The sequence below is a fragment of the Plectropomus leopardus genome, chromosome 1 (assembly GCF_008729295.1).
Source record: "Plectropomus leopardus isolate mb chromosome 1, YSFRI_Pleo_2.0, whole genome shotgun sequence".
NCBI lineage: Eukaryota > Metazoa > Chordata > Actinopteri > Perciformes > Serranidae > Plectropomus > Plectropomus leopardus.
Genome location: NC_056463.1, coordinates 5,997,236 through 6,019,373, shown reverse-complemented (window position 1 = coordinate 6,019,373; position 22,138 = coordinate 5,997,236). Strand labels below are relative to the sequence as shown.

The window sequence follows — 22,138 nt, the reverse complement described above, 5'->3', positions numbered from 1 at the left end:
CGAAGAGGTTGACTGTGACACTGACGCAGGACGTGGCGGTGGCATCTCCAGGCAGGGGCCGAACAGGGCACACTTCGCTCCCTGTTGACGTATTCGAAGACAATGAGAGCTATTGCAGACCATCTGCTGCCGCTGCCCTCCCAACAGTCCACGGCTCAGGGGCAAATAACTATGTGTGTGTGTATGTGTGTGAAAGCTGCTTCTTCCTGCCTCCTCCTCAGCTACTCTTCTGTCACTTTGCTGTTCCTCCCGCTGGGCCCCATGCTGATACATCTACCTTTCAGGAAAATGGGGCACAGCAGCAGCGGGGCATGTAAAAACATTTACAAACTCAATTAAAAATGTAGGAGCCTGTGAAAAATCCTGAGGAAAAAACAGACCCTGAAGTCTCAATTAACAAAATGTATTTTTAGCTTCATGCAAAACCAAACCATACTGGGCTAGTTGACCTGAAGTGAATAGTTAATAAATGGTATTACATCAGTGAAAATGCACTTAAAATTAGTTTTTTCATTGCAATATCTGTTCAGAGTATGGAAAACTGTATCTTTGAATTAAAAAAAAAGTGCACAAAATTGCTAATTAATATGAAAATATAATTCAACTAAAGTGAATAGTTAATAAAAAAAGTTGCAGGGTATGCAAAACTATCTGTGAATCAAAAAATTGGACAGAAAATTGCTAAGTAATATAAAATTATAATTAAACAAAAGTTTTAATTTATTATTACCTAATCATGAATTATGATTATGTTTTTTGTCAGTTTAACTCGTAAGTGATTATATTTGATTTGATTTGAAGTCTTTCCTTGTGTAAAATTATAGTTAGGATAAAAATCTCACATTCTGCCCACAACTTGATTTGATTTTACAACTTTTTATGCTACAACAAGGGACATCAATTGCCAAAGTAACAGATTTTCAAAGTTCAGACTTTCTAAAGTTGTGTTTTCCCATGAGAATCACATTTTAATTTTTCTGCTAGTGTAAATTAAAAATCTCTCAGACTGTCACACTATCAGAGGAAATTTGAAATGTGTTGAAGCTTCCCACAAAACAGGAATAGAAACATAGCAAATCAGACTGTGGTTTGTTCTTAATAGTGTTGCACGGGGTCAGGGTTTTTTAAACCTGATCCAGTCTGGCCTGCTATCAGATCCAATCTGTCCTGTCCGCCCCATACACATATGTATTCATCAATGACTGGAACCCACAAACCAGAGCCGAAAGTTTCTGGTAATGACCTACTTGCTGTTCGCTATATTGTATGTAATTTCCAATAAATTATTTTGTTTTCAAAAGTACAAATGATAGAAGGACAGCCAGCACTCACCCATCTTTTAGGTAGTTATGTCTTAAGCCTAGAATCTCGGGCACACAGCTAATAACCTTCATAGTTTATTTACATGAGCACACAGCTCATGTAAATATGTAGGAAGGGGGCTTGTGTGAGGGGTTAACCATGTCTCTGTGAAGATGTGTGCAGAGCAGTCTCTAATTTCCCCTTGAAGAATGAGCCTCAGTCACATCTCATCCACTTTTTTCTCCTGCAACCGGACATTAGCCAGAAGAAGTCTTTGTAGAGGGAGAGCAGTCGGTCCAAGTCGGGTCAGCCTCTCCCTGATGCCAGCTCTCCTCCCTCTCTTCTTCCAGCGCTTTCGGTTTAGTTTATCCTCTCTGGTCTGACTGGTCACTCAGCATATGCCGCTGGTGGCGATCCTCTCACGGTCTGTTGCATTCAGTCCAAAACACAACTTTTCCTGATGTTGATAAGTGCTGAATACCAGTGAAAAATTGCTGGGATGTCCATCTTTCATAGAAGCACATCACTAAGTTACTCCCATACTCCCATCACTAGTTACTCCCAGGATCCCGAACTAATAGTCCATTAAGTTGACTCTACTTTTCATCATGGAAAAGCTGAATTCTTCTTTTACATCTTGCATGTGCCTCCAACATAGACTCAACTTGAATTATGAATAACATCAACTGTTTTCATAACTAATCTCCTGACACCCACCACCACCCTTAGATTAAAACTGAACTGAAAATAAAATCAAAATAAAACTTAATTTGATATTCACATTTACATCGGCACTCACACGCAAGCATTTTGTCGGCACTGGCTCCAGGTGGAGGCGTCCTCTGGATGGGAATAACAATGAAGCTAATTAAGTGCTCCCACACTGCATTGTCAAATATTTATACCTCTATATCAGCTCTCCTGTCAAATGATTACTGCCTGTCATTGATGAAGTCACAACAAGCGCCGTGTTATTACTTTGATGTCTCACGGGTTCTTTCTGCATCCTCATCGCTCAGTTTATTTCAGTTTTCTGTCTGTGTTTCTTTCTCTCTGCATCTTTTTCAGTTTTTGTTTTCTATCTTTATTTTCCTCTAGTTTCCACTTGGATTTGAGTTTTATTCATCTCTGTTTCTGTTCCTGTCTCTGTTTGAACGTGCCGGTCTGTCTCTCTTTGTCTTCCTCTGTCACTTCTCGTGATGAGCAGTGAGTCAGTAAGATGAGAGCCGTTTATTTGCCATGGTAACCAAAAACACAGTGAAAATTGTCGGGATAATGACGGCTCCGTATCTCCTTGCCTGGCTTTCTATTACTTTCTCTCCCTCTCAGCTACAAGGTGAATTGGTGACTGATGGGATGTCAATTAGATCATTCAGGTTGTTAGCCGCGAGGCATTGCCGTTACCTAGCAACTGGTAACTAATGGTGTGAATATGGCCAATAATCTGAAATAAGTTCTCATCTGGACTTGTATAATAGTATGTAGATGACCTTCCTGACAAATTTGGTTGTGTGTATATGGACTTATGAATGTGTGTGTGTGTGCATGCGTGCGTGCGTGTGTGCACGTGTGTGTGTATGTGTGTGTTGCAGCCACCTGATCCAATGAGAGCTAAATTCAGCCATCTGCTGCTGGTGCCCTGCCCACAGTCCTGGGCCCAGGGTCAATCAAGTGTGTGTGTGTGTCTGTATGTGTATGTGTATGTGTGTGTGTGTGTGTGTGTGTGTGTGTGTGTGTGTGTGTGTGTGTGTGTGTGTGTGTGTGACTGGTACAGCTCATAGAATAGTAATGCATACTGGCTCTGCCTGGGGGAAAAAAGAACAAAGTAGTAGATCTAACAGAAACGCAGTGTGACTGATGTAAACAAAACACACAAACTGCAGAACACAAGTGGCGAAAATGTGTTGTCTATGTTTAGGAGGGAAGTTTTTCTGGAGGTTCAGTTTATTTAGTCTTGTAAATTAGCTTTTTGTCATGTTAAACTCTCAACATTAAGGCTTTTCTACACTGGTTTATGGCTGTGATTGTTTTGGGGCAAAATTAATCAGAGGGGAGAAGTTAAAACATTCTGTTTGTGTGATTTAAACCTTGGTCTTAAAGAAGAACTGTGTAAGCTGTGGTGGTGAGGATCGGAGATTGCAGTCAGCTGAAACTTGTCCTGGTTAGATTTTTTTCCGTGTTCATTGTTCAGGGAGTTTTTAGCAGGAGCTATAATATCCACAGAGGTCTCTTCCTCTACAAAATGGTCAGACCAGGTGATTAAAACCAGTGAAAAAGCAGTTTCAAATTACAAATCAGTGTTTCTTTTACACTGGTCAGAAGCAGGCAGCTAGCGCAGCACCTGCTAATGTGTCTTCACCTTTTTTCTCTGATAGCTCAAGTTATAAACCCGGTAATTTAACTTGTAAAATCAGTGATTTAAACAGTTTTATGGCTATAAAAATCAGTGTATTTCTGACGCTGCTCATCTTGGAGGGGTTGCTAACTACATTTGCTGATGCAAAAATGCTAAAATTGAGAACAGCCTTATTTAGAGCCATTGTTTGGTTTCTCACCCCTGGGCTACTGTTGAAACATGTCAGTGCAACATGGTGACATCCACTGACGAGGACCCACTCCCTATGTATATAAAAGAGCTCATTCTAAGGAAAAGAAAACTCTGTGATTCCTAGTTTTAGTTACACTTAAGAAAACACACTAATTATATTCAGTTTCCCCCAATATATCCCCCTTAATCCTACAAACTAGACCTTTAAAGGAACACTTTACCTCCCAAATGACTTGTTGTGTCAATTACTCACCCTGTGTTTTGTTGAAAACATGATGAATGTTTACAGTCAGTTTGCAACTTCATAATGTTGAACAAGCTTGGAAGCTTTGGCCCCGACAGACAATCAGGGAAGTCATCCTGTAAGATGTCTGTTTTGGATATAAGGTTGTCTAATGAAGCTGTATAAAGGATTGGGCACAGTGTTAAAGTGCTGAAATTTAACAGTGTGCTAAAATGTGTGAGTTTCTATAGCTTATTTGACTATCTTTGATTCGTCCAACATTGTCTTGTTGTTTTTGATCACTCACTGGTTTCATACAATGATGTGAGTGTGTCATTTTGCGATGCCTTTTTTAAACTGGTGAATATTGGCTCTAGGGCAATGCACATTTAAACAAGAGCACAGTCATTTTCAAGCTGAGGCCATTGCACAGGGATGAGTGAGCCCATTATGGCTGTATTAGTGCCTGAATCAAATCTGCTTTATGGTCAGTTGCATTACTTTTGCCCTTGTTTAAACAACTTCAAATGTACCAATCTGGGTAGGTGTGTGTGTAGGCATGTGCTTGTGTGTGTGTTGCCTGGCTGCACAAATCTTTGGTGAAACCCAGTTAATCCTGATTATTTTGCAGAGTGTTTGCTTTGGTATGTACTCAACTTGGTCAGTTGATAGCTCGTCAGTTATGATTTGGTGATGAGATGATTATTTTGATCATTACACTTAATGATATGATTTAAGGTGCTGATGTGACGTTGGTGACTATCTTTGGGTTCATATGTTTCAGGCACCCCCCTTGAATATATAATTTGGTGCATGCATTGGCAGTACTTAAGTAGAAAAACAACATTGTTGGTCCTTTTTTCTTTTGTAGCAAGCAGCCTCTTCTGGGTCTATAGATAATGTCTGTCAGCTCTCAGAAACAAAAGGAAAGTAGTTTTACAACATCCTAAACTGGTTAATAATGGATTCTGTAGAGGTGGTTGATTAGAAAACAGCCATATGTGTTTGCTGGTTTGGACAACATGTTCTTATTCCAAAGTTGTCAAATACCACCACTTTGTCAGTGATTTCAGCATCAGACGCCAAACGCCACCTTTTAACAGCAATATGATACACCACCGGGCTGCATCGGTTAGTAACACGGTCAGACAGAACCTTTAACCCTTTATAACCTGGATGATATCCCTTCTGTGAATACTTTTGTGGTGCTTTCAGATGCCTTTCACAGGTATTTAAACCTTTGAACCCTGAGCAAGTTGGTTTGATTTCTTCTTTAAAACATGTAATAAAAGGCCATGAGCAACTTGAAGAGAAATGTCCTGCAAATTGCAAGATTTAGTAGATTTAGAAAATGTATTTTTTAAAAAGCTAGGAAAATTTCTGTTCAGAAAACTATATTTATAATGATCATAAATACATATTTAAAATTATGTAACAGAATTATTATTTTTAAGCACTTCCCCCAGGTAATTTCCTTATTTATTTATTTATTTAAACTTTTCCTCCTTTTTTGTTTTTGTTTTGATAATTTTAAGGTAGGGTCTTTGCACGTTTTTACTAATTTTTTGCTAATTTGCTATTTTTTCTCAGGTTGCTCATTGCCTTCTTCTGATGTTTTTGAAAGAAGTCAAGAAAATTCACTAAGGTTTCAGAGGGTTAAACGAAAACGCTGTAGTATGCATCCCAGGCCAGTAGTTGGCGGTGTAACTTTGTAATGAGACACCATAGAAGAACACCATGCACATGCACAAAGTGTGGCCATGATGTCACCGTTCTCACAGGATCTGCATGTTGCCAGTTTATACAGTATGGCGACAGAAGGGGATGCTTTTTCAAAACATTACTTCCAAAACTTTTTGTTTTTAGCCCCCCAAATGGCATTGTATTATGAATGAAAGACCAAATTGCTGTAAAGTTTCATGCAGGAACCGTTGCCGTGTAAACGGCCCCTAAAGCATAACATTTAGATGCAAAAATACAATAACATAGTGGCAATATGTGACGACTTTGGATGAGAACGTGTTGGTGTGGAAGGTACTAACAATCTATTCTGTAGTTTTTGTTGGAGTGGAGTTGGAGTGTCCAAGGGAGAAAAAGAAAAAGACATTTTTTGAAAATTTTGAATTTGGGTCAGGTTGCTGCCGTAATGTTTTTGAGCGTCTTTGGCATTCATGTAAGCAGCCTCTTCTGTAGTCAAACAGCAGAGAGACATTGATTTCTTTGAGCTAATCAAACATGTTGTGTTTTTCTGATTACAAGTATTGGTACAGAGTTCTGTAACGGTACTCATGTCTTGAAAACAAAAACTCTTGATGAATCATGAGTACTCATCGCAGCCTTACTGCTGGCAATTTTCGTCACTGTTATGCTCTGGCAGCATCTGTGTGTACTTCTCATACTTTACCCCATCTTCATACACAAAAGCATCTGCACCACTTCCTAATTATCAGTCTGTCACAGGAACAACTTCATGTGCATGTGTGTGTGAGGTGTGTTTATTTGTGTGAACAAAAGTTCCATTAGTTTACTATTGCATATTCAGATAATTAATCAAGTACTCAGGAGATTTTTTACATTTATTTTTTTAATCGCTGTTGGTTGTGCAAGATTCTCAGTTGATTCAGCTGACACCAGGCTGAGTAAATGAGGAAAATGTTTTCTTTTGTGGTGAGCTCTTCTTTTTACTCCCAAGTTGACTCAATTGTCAAAATGTCAAAGTGAACACATACTCTTCCACATCATAAAAAGTCCCCTTCAAGCCCTGACAGCAACAGCAGATGTCTGTAGCAATTGGCCAGATGTGCACAGGTGCAAAACTAGCAGAGCTGCAAGTGCTCTGAAAATGTCTGTCTTCAATATTCCTCTTACTTCTCCTGTCTGTATTTACTGTTAAACTGCACTGATCACCTCTGTGACAGTGACAGAGGTCAGTGGTGGAGGAAGTATCTAAAAGCCATACTTGGGTAAAAACACAAATATCGTGCCATAAAATGACTTTGGTAGAAGTTAAAGTCACCAATAAGAATATTACTTTAGTAAAAGTCTTAAAGTATCTGATATTTACTGTACTTAATTATTTGATGATATTAAATGTGCCAAAGTATTAAAAGTAAAAGTATTAAAAAAGTAAATGTTAATGTTTATTTCCTCTAAGGTATGACCACTTCTAAAGTAAAGTACAAGTAAATGTTGTTAGTGTATATATATATATATATATATATATATGATTGTATTGTAAAAATTAACATTCTAAAAATATGTATAGGTGATGTATAGTCCCCTCACACATTTTATAAAGAAATTATACTTTGATGTTGTTTGTTTGATTTGGCCCACAGGCACTAAAGTGTGTATCACTGGTTTTGACAATCCAATTGAAGAAACACTGTGCACATACTGTTACAGTATATAAAGATGCAGTGTGCCCAACAGGGAAAATGGTAATTTTGTTTTTAAACAGTTTGTTTTGTGATTAGAAAGGTACACCTCGTTGCATTTGCAACAGGAAAACTTTGTGCCGTGTGTTGCTTTGTAACTGTCTGGATGCGGTTTGTTTGATTACTGTGTAGACTCATCCCCTATGCTGATAATATTTAATGAGAAAACACTGGAGACTGCTGCAGTGGATTGTGTCTTGTCCTCTGTGATATACCTGTCTCTGCTTTGACAGAGTAAATTTTGTTTGCATTTAGGATTTCACTTGCAACAGTAAGACCTCCGCTGTGCAGCAAACCGTTAAACTGTGAGGAAAGGCGCACGCTGCACCGCCTTCTCCTGCCTGATATATGGATTTATTTCAGTTAGTGAGCACCCAGGAATACTTTTCTAAGCTTTGCTGTAAATATACCTGTGTGAGCACCGGGCACACACACACTCAGAGCACCTGTCATCGAGGTAAACTGTTCCGCTCTGTCTGACAGAAGGACTCTGTCACAGTTTCAGTCTTCACAGTGTCTTTCTGAAAGTCTGTCAGGGTGCAGCTCGGTGAATGGCAGCTCCTCGTTGGAGCTGCAGAGTGACAGGTGGATTAAACCACCTCGCTCACACCGCTTCCTTCTCCTGATAGGGAACCACACCATCGCTTAGTTCTCCAAGCATGAGCTGTGTTTCGGCAGACAATGCAAACAGCATGTTCCTGAGCGGGCTCTAATCTGCTCGACCAGAGCACTTCCTGCTCTGTATGCGTCTCCCAGAAGGACAAGGATAGTGATAAGAGCTGCTGCTCTCTAAAGGCTCTCTAATTAAATGCATCAGTAGTTCTTTTTCTCCTCTGGCTCCAAAAGGGGACACGCAGCATCCTGTGCTGCATGTTGATTGTTGTTTTTTTTGTGTTTGATTTGTTTACAGAACGGGATGATAAGAGAGTTTAGTCATCGAGTTCAGTCGTTTGAGGCCTTCACGCGCCCTCATTGTGGAAATAAAGCCCCCTTCATGAAAAACATTTGTGACTCAGTCCATATTAAAGGATAATGCTACACTTCTTTTCAAATTTTTTCCAGCAGTGTAAGCTCCCCACTGCCGCAGGAACAATAGAGCATAGTGCGAGATATCCAGGCTCACTTTCCTCCTTCACAAGTCCAAGTTGTTAAAAGCAAGGCTGTATTTAAGACTCAATTATCATGGTATGTAATTGCTGGGCGCGATTAATTTCCTTCTTCAGAGGAGGCCATTTTCCATCAAATTCCACAGCTCATCACAGGAATGAGAACTTTTTCTTTTATCCTTGTTTCGCTGTGCTGCTGAGTGAGAGGTTTCACATCAGAACGGCACTATGCGACACTCTGCTGCCTGTCAATCACCTGACACACATGAGAAAAAATAAAATTCTCGAAACTTCTAAACCAATATCCTCTAAAGCAGAACGGTGAGTTGCTAACTAAAATCCTAAACTTGAGCTTGGGGATCATACATATTATGCATGTCAACAGGCAAGCTAAGTGTCAACAAATAAAAGAGGTGTTTGTGCATTATAAGAGCATCAAAATCTTGATAAGATTTTGAGTTTTGCTGTATTTGCACTTGAGAGGCAGAATTCCTATGGGGACACAGATATTGGGATGAATGTGAGATTAGCTGACAACTCAGCAAATATTCAGTGAAGCGATGTGGATTTTTATGAAGATGGAAGCAAGTGAGAGTCAGCAATCTTATGGCCTCATCAAGTCTATTTATTTAGCAAGGACAGCAGCTGATATAAAGCTATTTAAAACAATGTGCAGCACATACTGCAGGTCTGAGCATTCACACATCACTGAACCCCACTTAAAATTCTGGCTGTTTTGTTGTCACCTTTGTCGTATTGCTGCAACACAACACTGAACACTTTTTTGTTTTCTTAAATTTCAATGGAAGTTAATGATGGTTGATGCTGACATTTACAGTCTGCAGTTTTACTGTACGTGTGGGCTTAGCGTCACACCGTCAAGGTTGCAGTTTAAAACCATTAACAGGGAATGGTAAGCTCTCATATTTCTCGTGCGCATTGCAGAAAACCATGGATTGGGTTGAAGGTGAAGTTTTAGCAACCAAATTTTCAATTTTTTTTTCTTGGATTAGGCTCAGTTTTACCATTGAGTGATTCTGGAATAAGGCCCAGGGTTGGAAGGTAATAACATCTTACATGTAACTTACATAAGCAAAACGGTTTTTTGCTGTTTAGGACAAGTAGGCCTTCCTTTAATGGTACTTTTTCAAACTGTACTTCTACTCATGTTTTATCACAAAATGCAGGTCATTCATTATTTTGCACTGTCCAACATGGAACGTAAATTGTACTTTGAGTAATTTATTAACCAGTTGCATTTTTATTTTATTTTTTTACAGTTTTTACCCTTACTGGAGTGGGTTTCTCAAATAGTTATTTTCCCTAAGTCATTTTTTATGACTTTGTACTTTTAGTTGTAGGCCTACTTTATTTTCAGTAGTAGTTTTCCAAAAATCTTTAGCCATACATTCATGCTGCAAATGCCAGATGGGCTGACTTTGTGGGCTGCAAAAAAAGACAGAAAAGTAAAGACTGCGGGACAAATAAATACATAACTTTGTAGGGTCCAAAAAGAGATAAAGAAACACAGAAACAAAGGCTATCGACTGCAGAAAAAAAAAAAAAACGAGAAGTAAAAAAGACTGTGTGGGCCAAATAAATACATAATTTTGTGGGTGCAAGGCCACCACTACCTGTAGGCTAATGTGGGGGTGGTGAGGTTGGGGAGACCTGCTGGCTGTGGCGCACTTGATGCTGGGACACCCCATCTGATTACAATTTAGATGGTCCAAAATTGTCAATAGCCTATCAATACCATAACACATCCATGACCAATACTGTAAGCAAAGAGTTTTGCTGTAAAGCACGTGCAGTGAGTGGTACCGGCTGCCGTCACCTCCCCCCGTCCCTTCAAGTGGATCGGCCCATCATGACAGGCAAAAGTCAAGCACGAGAGGAGCAGCGCCAAACAAACAAACAAACAAATAAACAAGAAAGACAGAGCGAAAGTAATGGAGTAAAACACATTTTAGATGGATAAATGAGTTAAAAAACGAAAACGTAGAGCAGTAACTGAGAGAGAGAGAAACGTGGTCGAGGCTGACATTGCGAAGTATTTCTACTGTTGATGCAACAGGCGGAGACACGTTAGTGGCTGCTGCAAGAAGAGGAGGTCTGTGCCGCTGCTGAGGACCACAGACATGAACACTTCTGAACAGGTGATAGCTAATGCCCGGCTAGATAATAAAGTGACACTTAAGTTAACTGGCTAGATAATATAGCGACAGTTACCTGGCTAGATAATATAGTGGCAGTTAAGTTAACTGGATAGCTAATAAAGTTACAGTTAAAGGAGGTAACGCTCATCAGTTAGCAGCAGTACCGCCAGTGCCAACACTGTACTCTGGTGGCTTTTCTGTTTTGACTAATTTGGTGTATCTGCTCTGCAAATCCTGGTCTGTTATTTATCATGCATACATTATCCTTTAGTTACTGTGCTGGTGACTGTTACTTTTTTGTACAGGAAATCCTGTTGACATGCAGGTGACTGTAGCCTTAGTGTTGATTAAATGCACCTGCCTCATTTTTTTGTAAGCCCTTATTATGATGCCGGTGATTTTTTTTGTAGCTACTTTGTGTTGGCTTTGAATGTTCCTTCGGCAAAATCAGCAGTGTTTATTCAACACCATGAGAGTTAAATTCAATGTTATGTTGTTCCACACTACATAGTCAGAACTGCACTGTTGACATTGTCCAGTAATTCACACTATGACAGAATTGCACTAGATTTTACAACACTAGTGTGCAGCGTCAAAAGTCAGCACTGTCAGTGTTTTTTTAAACACTAAATAGAGTTGCTGCCATATTAACACTATAGATTATGTAAATTTTTAATCAATATTTAACTCTTGTGAAATTTAATTGTATTAAAAAACAGTGCAGTAATCTATAATTCTCATTTCTACTCACAAAATAGCACTATATTATTACATTAGTAATACTATAATACATAAAAGAAAAAATGACAGTGAGAAAAAGTTTGTAGTTCAAGTTGTATGCTGTGTTGGCATTAATTATGGGTGCCGGGGTCCTTCTTTGTAAAACCTGTGTGGATGAGATACAGGTGAATTTATTTCAGTTATTGAGGTGTTGGATTTTAGTGCTCCTGCTGTGTAAATCCTGTTTAGGTGCAGGTCTATCTCTGCCGTTCTCATGCCCAGGGTTGCAACAGCATGGGTTTTTCACAGTACAACAACCGTCTTCCAAAACATGTTGTTTCACGGTATCACAGTATTACAGAATTATCATTATTATCAGTCAGAATGACCCTTAAAGGAATGAAAATGGAAGTTTTTTATTTTAATTTTGGTTTAACAAAAATTTGATCACTTTAATTGAATCTTGAAACCATTTTTTCAGTGGAAGCATGTGAAGAAAGTCCCCCATTTTAAAATAACTAAAGTAAAGGTGATATATTCAGCCCAGTTACATTTATTTTTTCAATACTGTAGTTAAGCAAATGTACACGGTATGATAATTGTCAACTTTCATATCTCGATATACCATAAAACTGATATAATGCTGCAACCCTATGTGTGGGCGTTAAATTAGTGCACCTCTATCCTTCATTGTAAGCCCTTTGTTGATGAAATGCAGTTTAATTTATTTGTTGGTATTTTGCTGTTGGCTGTGAGTGTTCCTCTTACCTTTCACAAGTATTAAAGCCTTTGACCCCTAAGCACATTGGTGGAATTTCTTTCAAAACCATGAGAAAAAGGCAATCAGCAACTTAAAAAGCAATGTCTGGCAAACTGCAAGGAATTACTAGATTTAGAATTTTTTTTAAAGCTAGGGAAAAATGTCTAGGTATGAATGGAAAAAGCTAGGAAAAAACTATATATAATTATCATAATTGCATATTTATACAACATACAAAATTCTGTTACACAATTATACAATATTTTGCACATTTTACAATATCTTACATAATTATACAAAGATTGATATGACATCTTCACTTCCACATTGGAAAGGGCTGTCTGACATTAAGGTAAAGTGGTTAAAATAATAGAAATGCAGCGTACATTTATACTGATATTTAATTTTTTAAAGGTGGCTAAAATACATTTTGCTTCTGCCACCGTCCACAGTAGTACACTGCTCAGCTTTCATGGCTACTTTTCAAATTTAGGGTGATCTAACTCCCATCTATTGCAGGTAATACACTGAGTCTGGATAAATTCCTTATACAACGCCACTTCAAAAAGTCTGTGCTTTCTCTTGAACATGTCTTTAAACACACAGCAAACTGGCCAACAGCTAACTCTCAGCCCTGGTGACCACACACAAAAGTCGAACTTTTAACGAAACGCAAATGTTTCTTGGAAGTGTGAAGACATAAAATAAAAGGACAACGTAGGAGTTATTCAGGGTGTTTTCTAGCAGCCCATGCTGAACTAACACATCCCAAATCAGTCTCTGCATTGAACTCACATCTACAAAATTTATGACAAACCTCTGATCTTACTTTCAGTAAGACATCCGCGAGCTGTTGGAGTGAAGATGCATTACTGGAATTTGTAGCTGTAATAAAGTTACTGAATTTGGCTATTTGTTACTGAAAATGTAATCACAAAACCCGCTAACTGCCCAACATAGCTAGATAATATTGTTTTCAGTCAAACCCTCTCCATCGTTAAGTTAACTCAAACTGTTGCTTTGCTGTTTATTGTTGTAATTTCATTCATTTTAATATCATTGACGTGCACATAGACATAATAATTTGTGTAAAAATGGCTATTATTGGAAAACACTTTTTTTACTCACACTGTTTTGGTTGTTTATTGCCGTTCATTGCAGTCAAATAAAAAAAGCTGATTAGCTGTTCACACCAAATGCATTAGAGAAAATAATTGAAATATCCCATCTCTCTTTAACTCTGTTTGTGTTTGTTTGAATGTGTGTGTGTGTGTGTGTGTGTGTGTGTGTGTGTGTGTGCGTGCCTGCCCGTATGCTGAAAGCAGTGCTCTGTGCAAGCCTCAATTATCTTGGTGTGTAATTGCCGCGTGACATTAACTTCTGTGTACATGAAAATAGAGAGTGAGAGAGAGGTCAAAGAAGAGGGGAATGCTGATTTCTGTGTTTGTGTGTGTGAAGGAGACATCTGCTGAGAGAGTGATGAGATTCATATCAGGAGGAGCAATGACATTTGAATGCAAGCAGCTCAGACCTTTTCAAAAAATAAATGCTTTAGCAGGAGTCACTTCCCTCTTAAGTGATGCACATGAATTATTAAATGGTGCTGTGTTGTGGCTACGCTGGTCAGTGGGAGGAGTATTCAGGAGCTCTGCTTTAGTACTGAAGCATCTACATTAGTGAATACCATTTATTTAGGATTGAGATAGGTTGATATACTATAGATAACAATATGGTGTTATCTTTGATGTCTTTATGAGACCTTCCAGACATGTTGAAGCCATGTATTCTACTTGAAAAAATACAGTGTCTGAGATTATTTTTTTTTTGCAAAAAAAGTTCAATTATCTTATTACATATTTTTAAATTAATTTAATTTAATTAAATAAATTTAAATTACATTAACTCGTTCTCCCTCATTGAACAATCCACAATGAATGAATATGCAAATATTTGTAATCAGTGCATACATCAAATTCACCAAAGCAGTCTTCGATCTTCAACATAATCCCGTGAAAATTGGAGCAAAACAAGTGTTGCGTTCAAATTTTGCTCAGTGTATGTCAAAAAGGATTTAGAAATCATTGCATTCTGTTTTTATTTAAGTTTTACACAGCGTCCCAACTTTTTGGGAATTGGGGTTGTATGAAAAGACCATCTTAACAGCAGTGAAATACTTCTTCAACTTTTAATATTTGGAATCAAGAGTTTCTGTAGAAAAGTTTCTCATTTCCTTCTTTGCTAACAAGTGATCCATGTTTAATGATGAACATCTGAGATTTGAGTCACCACCAAAATCAAAACAATTGTTCTGGTGCCAAACACCATAAAATCTTTCAACCAAATTCACAGAACTCTCCTCATGAATTTTAGAAAAACACCCCACTGAGTGAGAGACAAAGTGAAAGCTGAAAAAAAAAAAAATAGATTGACACTTTTGAGTTGCTGAGCGGAAATTTTTTAAGGAAATGTGTGTGGCAATGCACACACAAACACACACACACACAAATGCATCATCTCCTTGTATAAACGAAGCGCCAAAGTTTTAGAAAAGAGAAAATAATCTGGTGAACACTTTTTTAAGTTTTGCAGAGGTATTTATGTCTGGATTTGTTTCCATCTCTGTCTCATTGGGAGGCAGCAGCTTCTTACTGTGGGCTTCAAACAGACATGAGCTACTCAGAGAGACTGATCAGCTGCTGTGGCAGAGGGCCGCACACGCACACGCACACGCACACGCACACGCACACGCATCTCTGTTGATTAAAGTAACCCAAATAAAGGAGTTTCAATTGGCAGGACACAATATTGTTGTTGGATAGAAAGCTGTTTCCATTAACCTCTGTACAGTAAAGGGTGATGCGGATAGTAGTGTCCATGTGCACTCTCTCTCTCTCTAATTCAAATCAGCTTTATTGGCATACATGTTTGTCACATTGTTGCAAAGCAGAATAACAGATTATTAAATACACTGCAGAAATATATTTTAGACATATTATATACATACTGTTTTCGTTACAAAGAAACATTTAGTGTAGTCTCGCTCTCTCACTCCCGCTCTCTCTCTCTCTCTCTCTCTCTCTCTCTCTCTCTCTCTCTCGCTCTCTCTCAGTTTAATAGGCTATATATGCAGGGCATTTGACATGCATTGCAAAAGTACAATTACACTTAAATACAGTAAATGAAATTTAACAAAAGATCTCATGAATAACAATATTAGTAAAATAAAGTAAAATAGGTAATTAAACTGGTAAAAAAAATCTATCTATCTATCTAAGTATCTATCTATCTATCTATCTATCTATCTATCTGTTTCTATGGGCTTATACTATTTTCTCCAAGTAGATGTTGCATATCAATGTGGTCAGTGATTGTATCAAAATCTTGGAGTTTACATGTAATTTTTGTAAAGAACTTTGTTCTAATATCTTCATATGTGCTACATTGTAGCAGGAAACGTTGCTGTCTCCACCTCTCTCTGTGGACAGAGCAGCCACTTTCTCTTTCCCTCTCTCACTCTCTCACACACACATAAACATGGTAATATGAGGAGTGTTTCTTTCTGCCTCTCAGCATTCAAATAGTCAACATCCAGACACAATCTCTCTCTCTCTCCCAAACACACAGATACATGCAAAAGGATGAGCTGAAACAAACACACTCACACATGCACACCGAGAGTCCTATCCTGCCTTATTTTTAGCTGTTCCCCTCCCCAGCCCTGACCTACATCACAGCATGAATAAAGCCGCAGAGATATGAGGAAACTGAGCTCAGAGGGGGGGCATGGGAGGAGGAGGTCTGGGGTGGAGGGGTGGGGGAGGAGGAGGGATGAAGGGAGGGAGAGATGGGGGTGAGACACACCGGCAAATTCAGAAAAATGAATTCCCCCTGTGTGAAATGACAGATCCAGTTCTGTCAGCAGACCTCACCTGCTACGACACTCCTAGAGGAGGCTGCAGAGGGCGGACAAACACATACACGCACGCACACGCACACGCACACACACACATAAACACACACACACGCACACATACAGGCATACAGGCATTCAGACACACAATGGCACACAGTGACAAACACAGTGGACGCAGGACCTTGGAACGACAGGGATCAGAACGCTTCAACATGTGTCATGCTTGACAGTAGATGCTTTTCTTGCTTTAAACGAAAGCCGACAAAAGCAGAACTTTGCATTTTTGAGGCAGCATGTCTGCGACACCACAGGCCGGCCGTCGTCAGGCTTGGACCTCGCTTTGGCGCGTTACGCCAATCAAGTGTAATCAAATGAGCGGCATTCAGGGCGGAGTAGTGCTTGAGGACACTGTGAAAATTGGATTCAGGTACTGTTGCAGCCTCAAAGCGCTCGACTAAGTTCCATGGTTTTGATGTAGCAGATCAATGCTTTTTTACGCCAGCTAGGCTTTGTACGCCTGAGTACACGATCGGTCTCTCTTTGATTGTGGAATTCAACACTCCTACTGTACACTCTCCAAGGATGAAATTTGCCGAGAAAATACCTCTGGGTGTTGCATGTAAGTCAATTACATACTTCATACAAATTCATTCTGTTGTAAAGGGGGAAGTGTGAGCTGAAAACCTCAAAGCTGGAATGTATTTGTCCAAGAGGAGGATATGGAAATACTCTCCTCACTCCCCCCTTCCCTTAAGTGTACCGTACAGAGTCCCTTAAGTGCTGGAAAGGCCTGTTAGCCTGAGGAAACGGGTTCTCTGCAGCTCACATCCACATAAATACTCTGTACTGTACACATACACGCGCATGCACACACAAATTTAGACCCTTCTGCATAACACCTCCCTTGTGTGTTTCCGATCCCATTTCATCAGCAGTCATCCAGCTCAGCTAATGCCTCCCTGAGCGCGGCGTTTCAGTACTCGTACAATGTCTTTCAAGCTACATTAGGAAGAGTGAGGCTTTAATGTATCATATTAGGTGAACATTATGAATGTCAGGAAAGATGCTGCTCTTCGCGCTGTCCTTTGTCCTCTTCAGTTTATATGTCATCAGCTTTCTCTTTTTCTTTCCTTCTCTTTCAGCTTCTCTCCTCCCCTCTTTTCAGTCATTGCCTTATTACTCTTTTTCCCCTTTTCCTACTTTTTTCTCCAAAGTCTCTTTTCCTCTTAATATTTTACTTCTTTTCTCTTTTACACCTTTATTCCTCATTTTCCTGTCAATCTTGTCGTCTCTTGCCTATTACCCTATTGCTCTAAGAAAATTACACAATAACTTCACCGATCAGGCACAACGTTAAAGCTACTGACAGCTGAATGATCTCATTATATTGCAAACTTCTGGAAACCATGGGCCCTGGCATTCATGTGAATGTAACTTGACATTCACCACCCACCCAAACACCATTGCAGATCAAGTAACCCCTCTCATGGCAACCCTAACCCCTGAGTAGAACAATGCAGCATTGCATACCCCAAAAACTGTTCAGCAATGGCCTAAGAAACATGACAAAGAGCTCAAGGTGTTGACCCAGGCTCCAAATTACTCAGAACTCAATCTACTTGAGCATCCATGGGACTAACATTGTGTCATTTCGAATTTTTTAAATACTGCTGCTTGCTAAGTGATTTTCCAGGCAAAGACTGAAAAGATTTCATTGATTCATTTGTCATGCATCGCAACTTGTAAATATTGACATTTTGTTTTATAATTTGTACATTTTTATCATTCTGGTATCACTGCTTAGTCTTAAAACTTTGATCAACTATAAATATTCAGGTGGCATCTGCATAAATGCCAGCTATCCGAGCAGAACACTGCATTATGACAAGATCAATAGTAACTTGTCAGTGGTTTTAATGTTGTGGTTGATTGGTGTCTGTATTTATGTGGGTGAAAAAGGAACTATCCTTTGAAAAAGTTTCTCTGTCTGATTGATAAGTGAAGGTAATTTTGGGGATCTGTGGACGGGAAAGGTGCCAAACCACAAAGAGAATTAGAGTCTTGCCCAGGGCAGGACTCTAATTAATAACTGTAAGCAACAAGATGACACCCAGAGACCAGTCTTTTGTAATGAGAGATTAAAGCATCTGTGTTGGCGCAGTTCAATGAGCTCCATCCACCTGCTTCATCTGCCGCCCCGAGGAATCGCTCTGTGCGTCCTGAGTGTGTCTTTGGAGAACTGTCAGGGAGTTATTAATCCACTGTATCCGCTCTGTTTGTCCTCAGATATTGATGAGTGTGCCACCCAGATGCATTACTGCCAGTCCAACACGGTGTGTGTCAACCTGCCCGGCAGCCATCGCTGTGACTGTCTGCCAGGCTTCATCAGAGTGGACGAATACTCCTGCACCGGTACGTCTGCTGCATGCAAAACACATTACCCACACATCAGATCTTATTACATTATGGCATGAACACAAGCACTCACACCAGTCAGTGAAACAAATAACAACCAGTCTTTTTTTCCCCCTTTACTTTCAATTTTTTGATAAGGAGCAAAGCAAGGAAAGAGCATTTGCATGTATTTATTTTTTTTAACAATAAGATCATAACATTACACATTGGACAATCTCTTAATGGGTTTGAAGTGCTATTGTTCAGAAAAACTGTGTGAACAACATTGGTTGTTTTGTAATGGGTTACTTACTGCAGCTCTGTGGGATAGTTTTAAACTGCTTTTGCCTTAAAGAGGCCAGTTGCATTCTGGATCACTGCTGCTTTAGCTGTTTTGGCAACTCTGAGTGCACAGTTGTGACTGGGAGAAAAAGGGAGAGCAGGTCGCTCATTTGTGAGCTTTCAGTTTAATATGTGAATATGAGTTTAGTTTAATATGTGTGATGGCTCTGTAGCCTTTTGGGCAGTGACTTGTAAGCTGAAAGTTTTCTCTTGTTCTGTGGAGAATGTGTTTACATTGTGGCCACACTACTGGGACTCTAGGGATGGTCAAGACACAAATATCTACACATATATTGGGTTGGCATCAGAATTTGGTATAAATATTCATGATCACAAGAGCACAGACCTAAATAAATTCCATAATTCCCTGACTTTATTCAAGTCAATCTTATTTATAAAGCCCATTATCACAAAACACAGTTTGCCTCAGAGGGCTTTACAGAGTACGACATCCCTCTGCCCTGAGACACTCACATTGTCTATGGAAAAACTCCCCCAAAAAAACCTGCAACAGGGGGAAAAATGGTAGAAACCTTAGGAAGGTGACTGAGGAGGGATCCTCACCATCACCATCAGCAACAACAACTACTGGATGCATTTCAATGAAGTTTGCTGCAGACATTCATGTTCCCCAGAGGACTCATTTGGTAGTCCCTTAAATTTTTACCAAAAAATATCATATTGCTAATTTCAATCCACCCAGTGCTTTAATGTATGACCAAACACACACAAGACTAATGACATTTCCAGCAGTCTCAGCTGAGCTTTTTGTTTTGTGCAAATTAGCAAATGTTTGGATGCTAACATGGTAAACCAAATGTGAAGCAGATCAGCATGTTAACATTGGCTGATGATTCCAAACGTCCTGACTTCACCACACTTAGACTTAATGGCCGTGTTCCCAGGAAGTCCTTAAGTGCCGAGGGCTCACAAAATCCACAATTCATTCAGTTTGCAAGGTGCCTCAAATAGGCTTTCTGCAAACTTTAAGAGAAGAGACTTTGCTGTGAAAATGTCCCATAGTCTTTTGTGATTGAAAAAATGTAAAAGAATAATAATTATAATATCAACTAAGACATTTACTATTTTAACTTTTGTTATGTATACGATGTAGTAAACTTTGATGGAAATAATGTACATACAGGCTATGTATAGGTGAGATTTTATTTGTCAACTTATGGTTCCTTGGTTGAGAGTTTAATTTTAATATAATATCATCTGAAGGCCTAAGGTATAAAATTTACTTAATTTACAAATTTCTTACAATTTGTGGGACATGTCCTTCCATTGCCTTTTGCCTTTCTTTTTAAACAAAATCAAACCAATTTTCTCAGTGCTCAAGGGTTTAAATACGTTGAAACGCAGGTCAAGAAAAGCGGTGTCGATCCAGGTTTCAAAGGACTAAGTCAGACTAACCTAGTTTGCTGAAGTTTTTAACATTTAGAAAAGATTCAGGTAATTCCACTTGTCATTTTAAAGTTCCAACAAAATCACAAAATTAAGTAAATACAGCTACAATTTGAGTAGACTTAACAATTAGATACATATATATTCGGATAAAAAGTCATATTTGCTTTCCTTTTTCAAGGCAATTAGTTTCTGAGATTATTTTAAATAAGAAAATCAGTACCTGATCGAACAGGAACAGGTAATTGCAGTTATTCAGTTTTTAATGGCTTGTCTGCAGTTCAGCTCTACCTCACCAGAGTCAGGGCAAAGTATGAAAACAATTTCACCAACGTATTCACCTATTTTTTTTTTTTTTTTTTAACACAATTCAAATGTTCTGTCTGAGTTTATCTCTGTGGCTCAAGCCATTTCTCAACATACAGCACAGTGACACCTGTTCTGGTTTAAAAATGTTTTTCCTGGGAACGGGTTTAGAGCAATGTGTATTTTTCCGAGAGTGAATAGGATGCGCTTGGTTGCTGCTCAGTGTTTCTCCGGAGAAGTATTCTTTAATTAGCTCGGAGCTGGCAGCCACGCAGGGACAGGGATCCATAGACAATCAATCTATTTTGCAGCTTGTAAACTGTCCTGGCTGCTGACTGGGAGCCCTGGGAGCCTGCTCTACATCTGCTGGGAGAGATAAATCCTCTCTCGGTCTCCTCTTTCCTCTCTCCCTGCTTCTCCTTCAGCTCCTTCTCGAGGGTTTCAGATCCTCTGCATGAATGTTATACAGAGTTAGCGCTCCCGGCGCGGGGAGGCGACTGCTCATCTTTCACGACGTTAACACGATTGCACATTAGCTTCTATAATTGGTGCGTTGTGCTGAAATCTGTATTGTTATTCTTCATTGTGTCTGGATCTGGAAAGGTTTCTGGTAATGATATTGTTGTCGCTGCATTAAGCAGGACACACACAGACACAGCAGGGACCAGTCTCTGGTTTCACTGGTTTCTTGTTCTGTTGAGCTATCAACGAGGAAAACTTTAACTCAGGAAACCCAGTAGCTGCTCTGATTAGGCTGAAATAAACCCTTAGGGATTGTTTGGCACATTTTACACACTTTTCATTCTTCATTTTTTGATCATTTCTGTGGTGTTCATGCAAATGGCATAGGATTTGGCAAGATTGTGTATTCTTGTTTGATCTCGGAATTAACAAATTGTTACATTTATATTGTTAAGTGCAAAAAGTGTGCCAAACCAATTTTCTCAGTGCTCAAGGGTTTAAATACGTTGAAACGCAGGTCAAGAAAAGCGGTGTCGATCCAGGTTTCAAAGGACTAAGTCAGACTAACCTAGTTTGCTGAAGTTTTTAACATTTAGAAAAGATTCAGGTAATTCCACTTGTCATTTTAAAGTTCCAACAAAATCACAAAATTAAGTAAATACAGCTACAATTTGAGTAAGTTGCTGCAAATCGTTGACATTTTTGAGGCTGTGATGATGATAATAAGAAAAAAAAAGAAAATTTGCATGTAGTAAATTAAAAATAGTTAATTTCTTGTATTTTTTCATCTAAAAACATGTTGGCATCTTGACAGAATCTTGGATATTTATGATTAGGATTGCTGTTGGTTAAAAAATTAACTCAGTTAAAGTAGAAAATAACATAATGAATCATTTTTTTAAAGCTTGATGTGGAAAGGCGCATTTTGTGTGCAGAACAATATGAGTGTATATTATATTAAAGCGGGCCCTAAGTGTTAATTTGATTAATCATGACAGAAGGTATTAATGTCAATATATTCTGCAGCATCATCTCCTTAAACCAGTGTGTGGCCAAACA

The 22,138-nt window shown here is 39.0% G+C and overlaps 1 protein-coding gene across 1 annotated transcript in view; it reads left to right on the top strand.

The window, feature by feature from the left end:
- The window catches only part of LOC121946268 (protein kinase C-binding protein NELL1-like), a 321,639-nt gene that overhangs the window by 199,573 nt on the left and 99,928 nt on the right, over nt 1-22,138 (top strand). Inside the window, exon 13 of the mRNA XM_042490773.1 lies at nt 18,455-18,580. Within this exon, the coding sequence (XP_042346707.1) occupies nt 18,455-18,580 (126 nt within the window). The remainder of the gene's footprint in view (nt 1-18,454; nt 18,581-22,138) is intronic.